The 16,287-nt window shown below is 32.7% G+C and overlaps 1 protein-coding gene across 1 annotated transcript in view; it reads right to left on the reverse strand.

Annotated features, from left to right (window-relative positions):
- The window catches only part of PDS5B (PDS5 cohesin associated factor B), a 165,045-nt gene that overhangs the window by 58,584 nt on the left and 90,174 nt on the right, over positions 1-16,287 (reverse strand). Inside the window, exons 15-19 of the mRNA XM_069467361.1 lie at positions 12,568-12,616; positions 10,119-10,258; positions 8,536-8,651; positions 3,237-3,342; positions 718-878 (exon numbers count right to left, since the gene is read on the reverse strand). Of these exons, the coding sequence (XP_069323462.1) occupies positions 718-878; positions 3,237-3,342; positions 8,536-8,651; positions 10,119-10,258; positions 12,568-12,616 (572 nt within the window). The remainder of the gene's footprint in view (positions 1-717; positions 879-3,236; positions 3,343-8,535; positions 8,652-10,118; positions 10,259-12,567; positions 12,617-16,287) is intronic.

A 16,287-nucleotide genomic window follows, 5' to 3' on the forward strand; every position in this document is an offset into this window, starting at 1 on the left:
CATGAAGAAATATAATACCACAACCACAACTAATCAGACCAGTGGCTAAGCCAGAGTGATGAGACAGAGGTGAAACCTACCACCTATGACTATGGCAATATCAGGATCACTCATTTGATCTTCTCTCCAGGAACAGGGAGAAGAGATGAATATAGAGAAGTATGCAGTACTTATAAGGAATGAAGACTTATTCTTCTGAGCTATTATTATATAATTTTGAACAATGATCAACCACTATTACAGAGTCCTAGGATTAACAGCTCAATTTCTAATTCTTAGAAATACTGGAATGCAGAAAAAAATTACACTGCTGTTGAGTATTCCATGCTTCCCTACTTCCCTACGTTAAGTAAAGCACTGCTTCTGAAAATTTTTGGTCCAGTACCCTTAATCACAGAGGAAAGTAAAGAGTACACCTTTGAAATTTCCCATTGTACCTTAAATTCATGTGAATTGTTTATGCCATAATATATCAGGGACTGTTAAGCTGATGCTTCAGAAAGATATGCCATATTTATCCCCCATTTTCATGTATCTTCTAAAATACCAATCAGTGCTTTCTCCCAGAAAAGGAGAATCTAAATTGAATAGTATAGGCTTAAGATAACCTAGATAATTTTCCTCAAAACTTGAAAGATTCCAATTTTTACATAAATCAAGAAATATAAAATTATTTTTCTGATGCCCAAAATATTTATCATAATAAACTCAACTCACGATCTGATGTGTGGGAAATCCTCTTCGATTTTGCTTCCTGTGTTTTTAAAAATTTGTAATGCAGCTTCTGCTACTTTTTCATCATCCATTTTGAGACAAGCCAAGAGTGATTCGAATGTTTCAGCAGAATGAAAGGAAATGGGATGTGTAAATGAGAGTACCTACAAAATTGATCATAAAAATGATTTGTAAAACCATTTCATCTTTAAAACACAGATCCAAAATATTACATTAGAAATAGTACAAACCAAAGTCAATACAAAAATAACTAAGCTAACAAGAAATTGAGAGCATTACAACTAAAACTTAAAACTCAAATATATAACAGAATGTTCCTATGCAAAAAGATTGCATGATATAAAGAAGTCATTTCTTCCAAAATTAAATTACATGTTATTATGCTTCTAGTCAAAATAATTTGGATTTTGATTACTGTTTGGGGTATTTTTGGGGGGAGGGGGGATGAGGATAAGAGAAAAGAGGACAGAAAGAATTTAACAAAGTATTTTCTAAATAAAGGTCCCTATAGGAGACTAGCTAAGAACAGTTTTGAAAAAAGTAAACTAGGGAAAGGGATAAAACACTTATCAGATAGTAAAAACCAAAAAAAAAGTATAAAGTTACACTAACCAAATCAACATGGTACTAACATTAGAAAATCATGAAACAGAAAAAGCAAAGTAATAGACCTTAGCATATATGAGAATTTAGATTACATAAATTGTAATTAATTATAAAGAATGCAACAGAAAACAGTCCTGAGAAAACTGAATAGCTATTGGGAGAAAAATCAATTTTAGACCTCCCCGTACACAATTTCAAAATAAATTTCAAATGGATTAAGATTTTAAAAAACAAAAACAATAAAAACTCTCTGAACATGTATAAGCAATGGGAATCAAATCTGGCATACCAAAAAAAAAAAGCAAAAAAAAATACTACACATAATGTCATATTTATAAGACTTGAAAATAATCAAATTAAGCAATATGTTATTTAGAGATATATACATAGTTATAGAGGATAAAACTATAAAGAATGTTAAGAGAATAATAAATCCAAAATTCAGGACAGTAATATCTGGGAGATGTGAGTCAAGAAGAAAAACTACTCAAGGATCTTCAACAGTATTTTTAATAGTCAATTTAATTTAACATTCTATTTACTTTTCACTGGTTTCATTTTATTATATACTTCATAACTTACATATTATAGAATACATTTTTTATATGTCAAATATATCCCATAAAAAAGCAAAGGAAATAAAAAGCTCATTCAAATCCCTTAAAAAAAACACAAAAGTTTGAGATATCAGTGGATATATGAATAAAAGATAAAAATAATGAATTCACCATAGGAAAAACACCAATAATTAACGTATGGAAGATGGGCCTCATTAGTAATAATTATGCAGATTAAAACATCATTTTTGTTTATCAGATGTGCAGATTGTTTTAAAATTTATAATTTTCCATGTTGTAAGGGTTAAGAACATGAGTACCTTCATACACTATTGATGGAATATAGTACAATTTTTCTGTAAAGAATCTGAATGCACATATCCAAGAATTTTGAAAATGATCATCCTCTTTGACCCACTAATGCCCTTCTAGTTTTCAAAAAAAAAAAAAAGACACTACCAAGAGAAATATTCATCTTATACTGTTTATAAGAATAAAGTTAGAAAAATCTAAATAGCCAGCAACAGGACAGGAAAACAGTAACACTATGTTACCCCAAAAGTGGACTAATGAGCATTTCAAAAAATAACATCTATTATTATTTTTACTATGAGCCAGGCACTGTCCTGTACATGATTTAATGTAGTCCTCTGTGAGATAAGTACTTAATTAATTATCTCCATTTCAGATGAAGAAGCTAGGCAAATAATGTGCCCCAAAGCACACGGCTAGTAAATGACAGCCAAAAATTAGATCTGTTTTGATACTCTTAAAAATACTGAGAAAATGCTTATACTTTAATAAGAAAAAATAGTTCAGGATACAAAATTGCACATTCAGTCTGATCTCAACTATATAACACTATGCATTTTTTGAAGATTAAAAGGAAACGAGAAACTGATCAATGTTTGTATATGATGGGCCTACAAATGTTTTGTTTATCATTTTATATATTCTAAGTTGTCAATAATGACCTGATAGTTTTATAATCAGTAAAAGGCAGTAGTATGTTTTACGAAACAAAATAAAAACTAAAATAGGGTTTTAGGAAGAATCTAGCTCATTCTGTGGTAGTCAGTACCTTCTCTGCTCAGTAATGATACCTTAAATTATACTCCACTATTTTAATGTAATTAATACAGGGCTAGATTATAGAATTTAAATCTGAAAATATTCAGCTTACATGTCAGAACAAATATGCAATTCTTAAATTATCTAAAACAACTGAAACAACTTTACGTTATATAAACTTAAGAAGCAAACCTCAAGAACGGTAATATAAACTATGTATGTTTAACAGTTATCTACATAGGCACTTGATTTCAAATACACATTTACCTTAAGCAGTTCAAGACCTGCCCTGATGGCTTGATCAGTTGGAACACCCTCATCTTCATCATCTGCTGTTCCATCTATAGATTTGTTCACTTGCTTAATAAGAGCACTGAAGTACGACAAAAAATAAAACTGTCATTTTTTCAACTGTTATTTAATAGCAGTGTCAAAGAAAATCCTAAATCTTATATATACACTACATCCAAACCACATACAAATGATATAGCTGTTTCTCAAACACTAGTGCAAAACAAATAACTATAATAAAATACTTCGAGATGCTTCATTTCATAAGCAGTTATTTTCCCTTGCCCATTCAAATGAAGTAAAAATGTTATTTGATTTGCTCTTTATTAAGGCTATCAATATCTTTATTATTGTCTTTTCCATGGATGGCCTGAGCCCAAACACAAAAATGATAGATTTTTCAATTATCTAAAATTCATTATTAGTCCAGCAAGTAGAAAAATATATACTGAAATAAAAAAGGATAAATGGCAACCTTAAGCACTTTCAAACCATTTGCCAAATATTATAGCGTGTCAGGCAGAGCTGCAAGAGTCAGAAACACATCAGCCAGCTCCTAAAAGTTATAAAAATACCTAGATAGCAGACATACGATAAAACCTCACTAGAACATTAGAAAAGGAACTACAATAGATCAAAAGGGAAACACAATGTTTTCAAACTTTCTTCTAAAAACAAGCTTATTACTTTAAAATAAACAGCTGTAATACATTGACAATTTTCTAAAATAATCATTTACACTGATGAGTATTTGTTCTTTTTACAAAAAACACCAGGATAAATAGAAACATAAAACATACCAAAATATAAGAAAATTGAATTATTCAATGTTTTTTAAAATGTTTAGTAAACATATGTTTGTACAAAAATATTATGTCCTCAAATTTAAAGTCAAGCTACGAGTCAAATGTATCTGTCTCCCTTACAGGGTCCCCTTAGATTTATCATCCCTCTAAGAGCTGATATTTCTGAGAGTGTTTCTCTTCTTTTTCTGCTCATTTTCCTTGATTATTCTATTCTCCAACTATCCTAAATTGAAATCTTCAATCTGAATCCTCTTCCCATATTTTCAGTGACCCCTAAGATTTTTTTACCTAGATATACCACAGGAATGAAAAATAGCACATACCCCAAATTAAACTCATTATTTTCTTCCATGACTGAAGGCATGAAGCTCTCAGTCTAGTGAAGGAAGGCAAAGCAAACACATAAAAAAGATCATCAGAGAACAATGAGGACTACAAAAAAGGCCATGACAAGAAGTGAAGTTCTTTAGCCAAGGTAATTAGGAAAGGCATTTCTGAAGAAGTACAACTAAACTTATAAGTGAAGAACAACAGTCATACCAAAAAAAAAAAAAATCTCTGGGGAAAAAACATCAAACCAAAAGACTAAAGAGAAGCAACTGAAAAACAATTTAAAAATACTAAGAATTCAGTGAAGCAACACCAACAAAACACTCAAAAATTAATAGTGCTTTTCTGTATCAGCAAAAGCCACCTAAAAAACAGAGAGGGGCTATCTATTCATAATGACAAGTCAGAAATATATTTTTCTGTAAGTCTCTTGGTGTTGGGCAAGATTCAACAAATACACACTAAGGCTCATCTGGAAGAATTAATGCATGTTCATGAACAGCTAATAAATTTTATGGGAAGAGGGATGAAAGAACTTCCCCTATGAGATAAAAATGTATCATAACCTCAAAAGACAAAAGAACCAAAAAGAAAATCCAGTAAGGGTCCGAACCATCTAAGAATTTATGCTATAATAAAGGAGTATCTCAAATCAAATGAGAATAAATGAATTTCTGAACAAATGAAGTTGGTACAACTATCTATCGCATGCCTTAAAAAAAGGGTTGGATCTCTATGTTTGCCTTATACTAAATTCCAGGCTAATTACAAATTTAAATGTAAAAAACAAAACTGCTAATATGATACCAAAGGCAGAAAGAAACCATAAAGGAAATGACTGACATACTTAATTATATAATTTAGTATTTATTAATCTCAAGCAATCCACTGGGGATGACAGCCTGGGATTTAAAAGGCAATCCAACTAGGATGACAGCCTTATGTTTTATAAAGCATTTGTATAATCAATAAGAAAAAGACAATTCCTCTGAGTCCCTCATAGAAAAATAAGGCATTCTCCCAAAAGATGCAATTAGCGAAGAAACATGAAAAAAAAAAAGTTCAGCTTGAATAACAAATATTCAACTTTATTTGTAATACAAAAGTTTTTTAAATGGTACCATCATTCATTCACTTATAAAATGACAAAGACGGAAAAGGTTAATAACCACTGTTGGAAAGAGTCAGGTGAAATGGACACTTATTGACTATTAGAGGAGACTGAAAGTATAATCTTTCTGGAGGCTCACTGTACAGTATGGTGGTTAACCAAATGGGCTCTGGAGCCAGACTTCCTGGGTTTAAATGCTGTTCTCCACTTCCCAGAAGTGGGAAAGCTACTCAACATCTGTGTAATTCACTGCGCCTTATCTATAAAATGGGAAAAATAATAGCTGCCATCTCATAAAGAAGTAAAATTAGTTAAAACATGAAAAACTCTTAGCATCCCAAGCATGTTATAAAGCACTAATTGCTACCGGTTATAGTTTATGTTTTGATATATCCTTCTAGATCACTATGACCCCGACTGCTAAAGCCAAAGGCCTGTTTGTTGATCCTCAGTCTCTGTTTATTCATAGTATATCTTACTTCTGAAAACTTTCTCCATCTCAAATTTCAAAACATTGCAACAGTATAGTCTTCTTACATTTCTGTAATTTTTCTACTGTAAAAAAATTTCCAAGGTTCTGTCCACCATCTTTTTACTTCTTTCTATGCAATCTCAGGAGACTACTAATCAATCCCCTTTCACAGTTTCACGTTAAACTCAACATTCCTTGATTTTAAAAATATTGTTATGGCCAAATAAGAAGCACATCATTTCTCACATCCTTCAAAAATAGCTCCCTTCATTCTTTTCAAGGTATTATTATTCTCTACATCATTTGAACTTGAACCCTTATATTTCTGATTCTTCTTTGCCTTTATGCACCATTTCCAGTAAGGTGACAATTTTTTAGATTGTTCTTTTAAAACTTCCCACAAATGTGTTCCTTCCTTTCCATCCCACTACCACCCATAAACAATTACAATAATACCTTGGCAAGCTATCTCTTCTACTGCCCTCCTCCTAACTGTCATCTCAATCATCCATGGTTCTCAACAGATCAAAGAATAAAGTAAAAGCTCTAAAGCTCAGTCTCAAAGGCCTTCTGATTCCAACCTAGTTTTTAAGGATCATCTCATTAACAACTTTATACCACTCCATATTGTAACTTAAATAGATGGCAATCATTTTCTAAATATCCCTGTTCTTTCCTATCCAGATAACTTAATTTCTGTTAACCTCAATGCCGAGAAAAAACTTTCTCCCATCTTTCTAGAAACAAAATCTTACCCATTCTTCCCTCTTAGTTGAAGTATTACCCCTTAGAGATAGCCTCTTTCCCTGAACTCTATTTGTACTAATCTTATTGAACCACGACGTAATCTCCTGATTAAAAATATGTATTCTACTACTAGACAGAAGGCAGATGAACAGCAGAGAGTATGTTTTGCCAATAACTGACTAGTATTGCTTTGAATAGAGAAGGCATGGGATTATTTATTAAATTAATGAATTTTAGTCTGATTTAGATTCTTCCTCTTATTAATACAGAGCATTCTAGTCTTTGTTTTATTTTTTAAATCTCAGAACCACCTCTTCAAATGAAAACTGATGAAAAGGAGTACAAAGTGATTACCAGGTAACCAAAGTAAGGTCTATTTGTGAGGAGTCAAGGACCCAAAGCGGCCGGGCGCGGTGGCTCACGCCTGTAATCCTAGCACTCTGGGAGGCCGAGGTGGGAGGATGGCTTGAGCTCAGGAGTTCGAGACCAGCCTGAGCAAGAGCGAGACCCCATCTCTACTAAAAATAGAAAGAAATGATATGGACAGCTAAAAATATATATAAAAAAAAAATTAGCCGGGCATGGTGGTGCATGCCTGTAGTCCCAGCTACTCGGGAGGCTGAGACAGGAGGATCGCTTGAGCTCAGGAGTTTGAGGTTGCTGTGAGCTAGGCTGACGCCACGGCACTCACTCTAGCCTGGGCAACAGAGTGAGACTCTGTCTCAAAAAAAAAAAAAAAAAAAAAAGGACCCAAAGCTATACCTAATTGCCCTCCCTAACAAAACATCACAAAAAGAGCTTCACTGAGTACGGGATGAAAAATCATTAGTACTCCTTACTTTAGATTCTAGTATATACCCCACAAAGGACACCACTGATGACTAATGAACCAGTATGCTATATATATTGTATAAGTACTTTATTTTTTCAACCAGTTGAAAACATTTTAGGAAAAAGTTTTTTAAAAAAACCTCTTCCCACGTTTCACAAAAGGGAATGCAGATATAAAAAGAAACAATTTTCCAAGGTGTTACAGTCAGGTAATAGCGAAGCTGAAACTTTAAAGGAGGGTAAAAAACATTTTCAGTTTTTCAAGTATCTGTGAAAATGCATCACATGTTCCTTCGTAACAGATTTACCTAGTTTTCTTTTCTTGAGGGAATAACTAAATATGTTTATTTTATTTTATTTATTTATTTTTTGAGACAGAGTCTCACTCGGTTGCTCCAGCTAGAGTGCAGTGGCATCATCACAGCTCACCACAACCTCAAACTCCTAGGCTCAAGCAATCCTCCTAGCTCAGCCTCCCAAGTAGGTAGGATTATAGGTGTATGCCACAATGCGGGGCTAATTTTTCTATTTTTAGTAGAGATGGGGTCTTGATCTTGCTCAGGCTGATCTTGAACTCCTGAGTTCAAGCAATCCTCCTGCCTCGGCCTCCCAGAGTGCCAGGATTGATTACAAGAGTGAGCCACTGAGCCTGGCCTAAAATATGCTTATATTATCTAATCTATGCAAGCTAACAAAAAAGAGGAGTTCCTGGTATACTGTTAACAGATAAAAATTAGATTTGGATTGACAATTTCTCACATAATTTGAACCACTACTTAAAATAAATAATAAAAACTATATACAGATACACACAGATAAATGTATACATATACACACATACAAATACATAAATGAGTATATATGCAAATATATACAGATGAGTAGCTATTTGTTGTTTTGTATATAGCAGGTACTCAATAGTAACTAACCCCCTAAATGTGTGAATGAATAAATCTTAATATTTTTATATACAAATACCTGATCGATTCAGTATCTATGTGCACAGGTGCTATTCTCTCCAAGAGAAACTTGATCATTTCCAGGAAAGGATTTGTAGGCTGTTTGGGGTTGCCCAACTTCTTAGTTATTTCACGCTGTAAAGCAGATTTTTAAAATATTATAACAGTATGTTTAAACAAATCATTACATTAAAATGTTAAGAACCTACAATAATAAAAACCATTTAATACTGGTCCTAGAATAAACAAATCAATTAGATTTGAATAAATCCAGAAAAAAAAAGGCTGGATTAAGAATTTAGCATATGGGAAAGGTACCATTTCAAGTAAATAGGAAAAAGGCAGATTATTCAATATATTGTATTAAAATAACTGGACAGACATTTGGAATAAAAACAATGGTAGGTCTTTATTTCATACCTTACACCAAAAATATTTGAAAAGGATAAAACCACAAAAGAATAAAATCAAGGATCACTGGATATACAAACTTCAGCAAGCAATTATCAGAGGAGCTTGTTAAAACTTTAGATTCCTACATCTAAGTCTGAGGATTCTCATTTAGTTGATCTTGGATGGAGCCAAGAATAATCTTCTCTCAAAAGCATCTCACAAGATACATGGGTAACAATTAAGAAACACTGACAATAGTAAATATTTTCATTGACCTACGACAGAATAAGATTTTATAAGCAGGATACCATAAGCAAAAACCATAAGGAGAATAGTGACAGACTCAGCTAGATGAAAATAGAAACTTCGGTATGTAAAGAACACAAAGAAAATGAAAGAGCAAACTACAATTGAGAGAAAATTATTTGCAACTTAACAGACAATACCATGTGACAACTAACAAATCAATATGATAAAGACAAATACCATTTTATAAAAATAGGCAATGATTATAAACACACATCTTACAAAAAAAATACGAATGGCCAATAAACTAAAAGAGAAGAAACGGTCAGATGACTAGCAACCAATAAACACAAATCCATCAAAATAACTGTTTTCATTTGTTTTTATTTGGTTTTTGTTTCCAGCAATGATATTGGCCGATATTGTTATGAGTTAGAAAACTGTCACTCTCATTACTGGTGATTACCATAAGCCTAATTCAGTTCTGGAGAACAATTTGCCAATAAATATTAAAGGCTTTAAAAATGGACCTTTAACCCTTGCAATTGTACTTCTTGGAATTTATCCTTAACAATAATCAAGATATTTAGCTATCAAGGCATTAATTATACTACTCTTTAATCAAAAAGTGGGGGAAAATCTCAACGTGTAACACAGTGGACTACTCAATAAATTATGTACATATATTCAATGGTATGCTATGTAGCTATTAACTCCTACAAAAAGTTTAATGACAATCAAGTAAAATGTTCAAAACTATATAATATAATCTCATCTGAGAAGGATATATACCATAAAATTAATAGCAATTGTTTCTATAGAGATTATAGTTTATCTGTATTGTTATTTGTGACATTTTCTAAATTTTACATAATGAATATACATTACTTTTTATAAAAATGGGGAACTAAAAAAAGGTGTGAGGACTTTTTCAAATTGAGCTCTTTTAATTTCTCTCCTTACCACACAACCTTCAGCCTGCTTGCAGGAACATGTTGGACTAACAAGTACTTCTAACTGTTTTCTTATTTTCTCATCATCTTCCAACACCTGTGTGAATTTCTTCATGAAATCCTGAGCCTTACCAGGATCTGGCAAATTTCCTTAAAATAAATTAAAATTCAATTAAAATACAAAAGAAAATCTCAAAATAATAAAAGATTGACATCTTTCATTCTTTTTATTACTTTTATAATCCTTACCTATGAATTTGGTTTAGTTTAACAAAATAAATTGTGAGGCACCTTCAACAGTTAACTTTCACAAATAAAAATATGCTCTTTAGAAATATAAAATAGGATCACTGTGAAGGGACATCTATACAGGGGAAAAGACTAAACTGGCTATTTCTAAATAACCCCTTACAATATTTAAAGGCATTAAATGTCAACAGGAATAATACCACTTTTATTACCTCCCCTTGAGCTTGTTGCATACATTCTTCTCTTATAATTCATAGCAAGAGATTAATCAATAAGTTTCCCCTTTAAGAAACTATTTTCCTGTATTTCCATGATTATCGTTAAACCAACCCAGAAATAATTCACATATACACGCATGCTATCTAGCACTGACATATACTGAGCAACATATTCCAGGTGTTACTACTGGTTATATCATTACTGCATGAAAAAGGATAAGTCTTTGAATTAAAAATGATTTTTATACTACTCTCCTAAGGTGTCTATGTATGAAAACACTTACAAGAGCTAATAAAATGCTGATGCTAGTATCTTTTTTCTGGCTACTTAACTGTTAAAGAGAACCAGACTAAAATAACTCTAATAACAATTGTAAGATAGGACTATAAAAATACTAGAAATTCAACTGAATCTTAAAATATGAATACAGTATACATGCATTCTTTAAGTTCACATACAACTCTGAAATGTTAAATCCTGGTGAGAGTGATTTAATCACTGAATGTAGTAAGAATTCATTAATACATTAATCGTAAGTACTTGCTTTATGACCTTCTCGTGTTTCTATAATACAAAAAAATCAACTGCAAAGAAAGAGAACCACATTACAGTGCAACAAATAAACATGATCAGTTATAGAAGATAAACTAAATGTTTACATAATAAGCACCTGAGGGCAAGATGGAAAACTGCTAGTGCAGGCACTTTGCAATCTGTGTTCCAAAGATCACTAGCCGTTCACTAGAGTTTAATAGTGTTCAGAAAAAGGTATTGTTTTCAGATAATTTTGGAAAATGTCACTTTAAAGCACCTTCATAATAAATAGGCATCTCATGAAACTACAGTAAGTCTTATTATTTTACAAAACAAAGGCGGGGAAGGAAAAAGAAGGGAGAAAACAAAAAGAAATGTTTAATTCAGCATTCTATAAACATACATGATTATGGAACCCTTTTTTTCTCACAATACTGTTAACATCTGTAGGATACCAGTGTTCCTCAGAAAAGAATGTGGGAAACACTGTACTTGCCAGAAGAAAATGGACAGAGGGGGGAAAAATGTGAATATAGAGAATGCTTCCTGTAGGGCATAGTATCCACAGCTAAACTACTGAAGAAATAGTTATAAAAAAGCAATAGCCCAAAATGACTTGCTATAGCAAGTTATCCTAGAGGACAGAAAACTGGTTTACCCAGGACTGAAAGATATTCTGGTCTTAAAGCTCTACTCATGCTAAAACTTTCATCACTTAATCCAAAACCCAGTGAGTTAGGTTTACTATAATCCTCAGTGTCTTAACATTATGTCCACACACATCTTGGAATATTTAGCATCTCAGATCCATCTTAAAATCTCTTCATTTTAAGTTCAAGTAGAAGCATTCCTCCAGGTGTTCCTGATTATCCCTCTGCCCATACGCTATACACAGTGATCTCTGAGGTGGTAGGAAAAACAAATAATTTGCAAAAACAGCTACTTTTTGAGCTTCAAGTCAGTGACAAAAACAAAAACAAAAACAAAACCAGCCAGCTAAGCTACTCTTCCCTACTCCTGCACCAAACAAAGGAGATATGACACATCATACTTTAGTATTTACTGTTAAATGCAATTAAATAACATTTTATTTAACATCACTTAAACAAAAAAAGCATATTAATATATTTTCAAAGAAGCTGTTATGTAGTTATTAGGTATATCCTTTACTTTAAATTTTGGCTCACAGTGAAATTAACTTCAAATAGATTCACATGAGAACAAGCAACACCAAAGCACAGATTCAGTTTTTACAGTAAGCTTATATCATGATTTAAATAAACTCTCAAAAATAAATTTATATACTAAATCCTTTCTCCAGCTCTTGCTCATATAAGACACTGAAGAAAATTTGAAATTCCTATGTTGTCATAGCCTATTACGACACACTGCATGAAACAATTACAAAAAATATTTCAATTAAATCTTAAATTTTATATAGATTTAAAATAACTTACTTGTAATAACCATCACTTTTGAAAATATGGCCTTGACACTGGCATCTGTCTGTAAATCACACAAAAAAAATGCAAAATTAAAATTCCCTGACAAGAATCTTCATTATAGTCTGCAGAAAATTAGATAAGTATAACCTATTAATGCTCCAGACTCATGCCCTTACCACTACTGTATCCTTCTTTAGCTATTTTTAAAACTCTAGATGAACCAAATGGGAGGTGGAAGTGAATTCATTCTCCACTGTTGTCACCTCTTATCCTGTTTTGTTGGCACTCAAGCAAAAAAGACTGCTACAATACATTTTGGGACAGGTAGATATTTTAGGTTTCTTAAGTTTTGACAGACCAGGGAAACTAAGTTTAGAAAAGGAACAAAACACCCAGGAAATGTTAGTTTTCAAGTTTTTGGCCTTCTTTGAAACAAAAAGTTGACACAAGTATAAACTCTGAGGTGTTCCTAAAATTTTTAGGCCTAAGAATTACAAAGTACAGTCACAAAGCTTATGGGCAAGATTCTGGAGAAAGACAATTAAAAATATCACTGACGTGTATTAAAGATGTTTTTAAGAGTGCTAGATATGGGTTGCATCAGAGTAGCATTATTTCAGTGAATGAATGTGCTCACTGCATTGTACTGCATGTAATACATTCATGTACAACTGCATGTAAAGTCCCATGTATAAAAGATGTTTCTCAGAATAATTATTTGCTGCTATCAGGGTAGTGTTATTTTAAAAAAAAACAAAAACAAAAAGATGTCATTGAGCAAGTCTGTTTAAAATACTGAGCTAGATAAACCTTGAATTGAAGATAATGAATTAAACAAACAAACCAGCAATAGTAAGAGCAAGCTTGCCAAGAAGAAGTGAGAGGAAAAGTATAATAAAGTACAAGAATTCCCAAATATTTGGAATTTAAAGTATTGAACAGCTCTGTCTAGAAACACATGATTTATACTATTGTTTTATTTGGAGAGGGGAACAGGGTAATACTGGGCTTTCAAGAAGCTTATCAACATGAAAAAGAAACAGGACCAACAAAAGTATAACACCGGAAATTACAAAGTCACTTGTAAGTAACACTGAGCATTATTAATTTAATTAATTGAAGTAGAAGGACTGTGTTTCTAAGCTAAGAATTAAAAATTGACTTAACCAGACTGAATAATGAAGAAGGCAAAAAAACAAAAACAAAACAAAAAAAACCATACTGATTGTTAAGTATCTAAGAGTCTACCTGGTAAAATAGGAAGAAACATAAACACCCACAAGTTAAATATAGCTTTGTATTTTCTCTACCTTTAACTCTATAATGTCTACTATAATTCTTAGTATAAAGTGAATATTAAATAATCTGAAAGAATGTGGAATTATTCTCACACCAGAATTCCAATTTGGGGTACTGGCCTCCTCCATTCTGTTTCCTCTTCAACCCTACCATACATGAATGAGAATTTCGTCTTCAATGTGGATAACTTGGTAATTAAGACAAGCAAAAAAGAAAATTCCACAAAGTAGAAGGGAACTAAATATCCTAATTGAACTGAGATTGTATTTTGTGATTTCACAACTTTGCTTTTCACGACTGAGCAGGAAAAGTCATGAGACCCTCCCAAGATTTTACCAATAGGCAAAAGGAAGAAGTTCCCACTAAATACATAAATTGTAAAGTCTCCCACTAAATACATAAATTTTAAACTAACAGTGAAAGTCAAAAACAAAGTTACATTTGATCACAATCTCACATATCATGCTTGTCCAACATATGATAGACACATTTAACATTCTACCTGGCTGCTATTATGACTTCAATAATGCCTAAAATCAGAAATAATTTTATACACATGCATATAAAAATGTCTTATTACATTTTTTTAATTAACACTTTTATATCTTTGCCCAGAAGGAAGTAAATTAATACAGCTCTAGGTAGCAAACAGAGGTACTTTATCCAGAGATTACTGACTGAAACATATGCTTACTTACTGAAACACACTAATTTCAGTGGGGTTAAGAGAAACGAAATAGTAGAGTCACTAAATTAGTTTTGAGTCATTTATTTCAAGAGAAAACATATTCTAAGGTTCAATATACTCAATAACCATAAAAAAAGATTATATTCAATAAAACATAAACAAAAAGGTTGTTAGCCTATAAAACGAAAATACTATTCAAATGTAAGCTTCAATTAAGCAAACAAATGGTACAAAATGTCTTATTACTTATGATTTGAATGTTTAAAAAAAATAGTGAGAGAGTCGCTATAAACCACTCAAACAGGGCGCGGTGGCTCATGCCTGTAATCCTAGCACTCTGGGAGGCCGAGGCGGGTGGATCATTTGAGCTCAGGAGTTCAAGACCAGCCTGAGCAGGAGCGAGACCCCGTCTCTACTAAAAAAATAGAAAGAAATTATACGGACAACTACAAATATATACAGAAAAAATTAGCCGGGCATGGTGGCGCATGCCTGTAGTCCCAGCTACTCGGGAGGCTGAGGCAGGAGGATCGCTTGAGCCCAGGAGTTTGAGGTTGCTGTGAGTGAGGCTGATGCCACGGCACTCTAGCCTGGGCAACAGAGTGAGACGCTGTCTCAAAAAAAAAAAAAAAAAACCACTCAAACAAATGGTGTTAGTTTACTGCTTTTAGGGCAAATGACCAATTTATGCCTAGGGAAACTGGAAATTTTCTCCCCTTAGGTGAAACAATTCTGATCTATTGATGTCTGTCTTATGAACAAGAGGAGTATGTGTTTGGGGGGGGCGAGTTTGAGGGGATCACTATGGACTGAAAAAGAAATAAAGAGTAATACTACATTGTTTTCCCTGAATGCAATTTAAAATGACCACACATACTACTTTTTAGATGAATTATGCCTTTTACAGGCCTACATATAGCATTCTCAATTAAAAAAGAAACCCAGAATCATTCTAAATGTCCAAAAATAAAATGATACATCCACTGGATGAATACCATCATTAAATTATAATTATGAAGACCAGATAGTACATTAAAATCATATTAATTATAAGTAAAAATATCAAGATATCTAACTATAATTACATGATTATTGAAACTTTCTAAAACCACAAGAGTACACAAAGATGTTGGGAGCATCTTAGACTGACAAGATAAAGTGTAATTTTATCCTATTTCCTATTCTTCCAATAATGCTGAGTTATTATTTCTTTATTATTTTTTATTTGAGACAGAGCTCACTCTGTTGCCTGGACTAAAGTATGGTGGCATCATCAGTGCTCACTGCAACCTCAAACTCCTAGGCTGAAGTGATCCTCCTGCCTCAGTCTCCCAAATAGCTGGGACTACAGGCATATACCACCATGCCCAGCTAATTTTTCTATTTTTTTCCTAAAGATGGGGTTGTCTTGCTCTTGTTCAGGCTGATCTGGAACTCCTGGCCTCAAAGAGACCCTCCTGTCTCGGCCTCCCAAAGTGCTAGCATTATAGGTGTGAGTCACCACACCTGGCCTTATTTCTTTATTTTAAAGCTACCAAAACCTTAATTTTGAGTACATAGAAGTACATTCTCTTTCCTTTTGGGCAACACCTTTCACAGATAGAAATATTTGAAATTTTCTGTGTAATAAGTTTCTTTAACACATTAACTGCCATGTGAGTTGTATTTATTAGCTCACTGTAGTTTTGAGCCCAGGGCCTCCCGTAGCATATGTAACTCATATGTCTCTACCTTGGGAGTCATAT

This window comes from Eulemur rufifrons, chromosome 4 (assembly GCF_041146395.1).
Source record: "Eulemur rufifrons isolate Redbay chromosome 4, OSU_ERuf_1, whole genome shotgun sequence".
Lineage (NCBI taxonomy): Eukaryota > Metazoa > Chordata > Mammalia > Primates > Lemuridae > Eulemur > Eulemur rufifrons.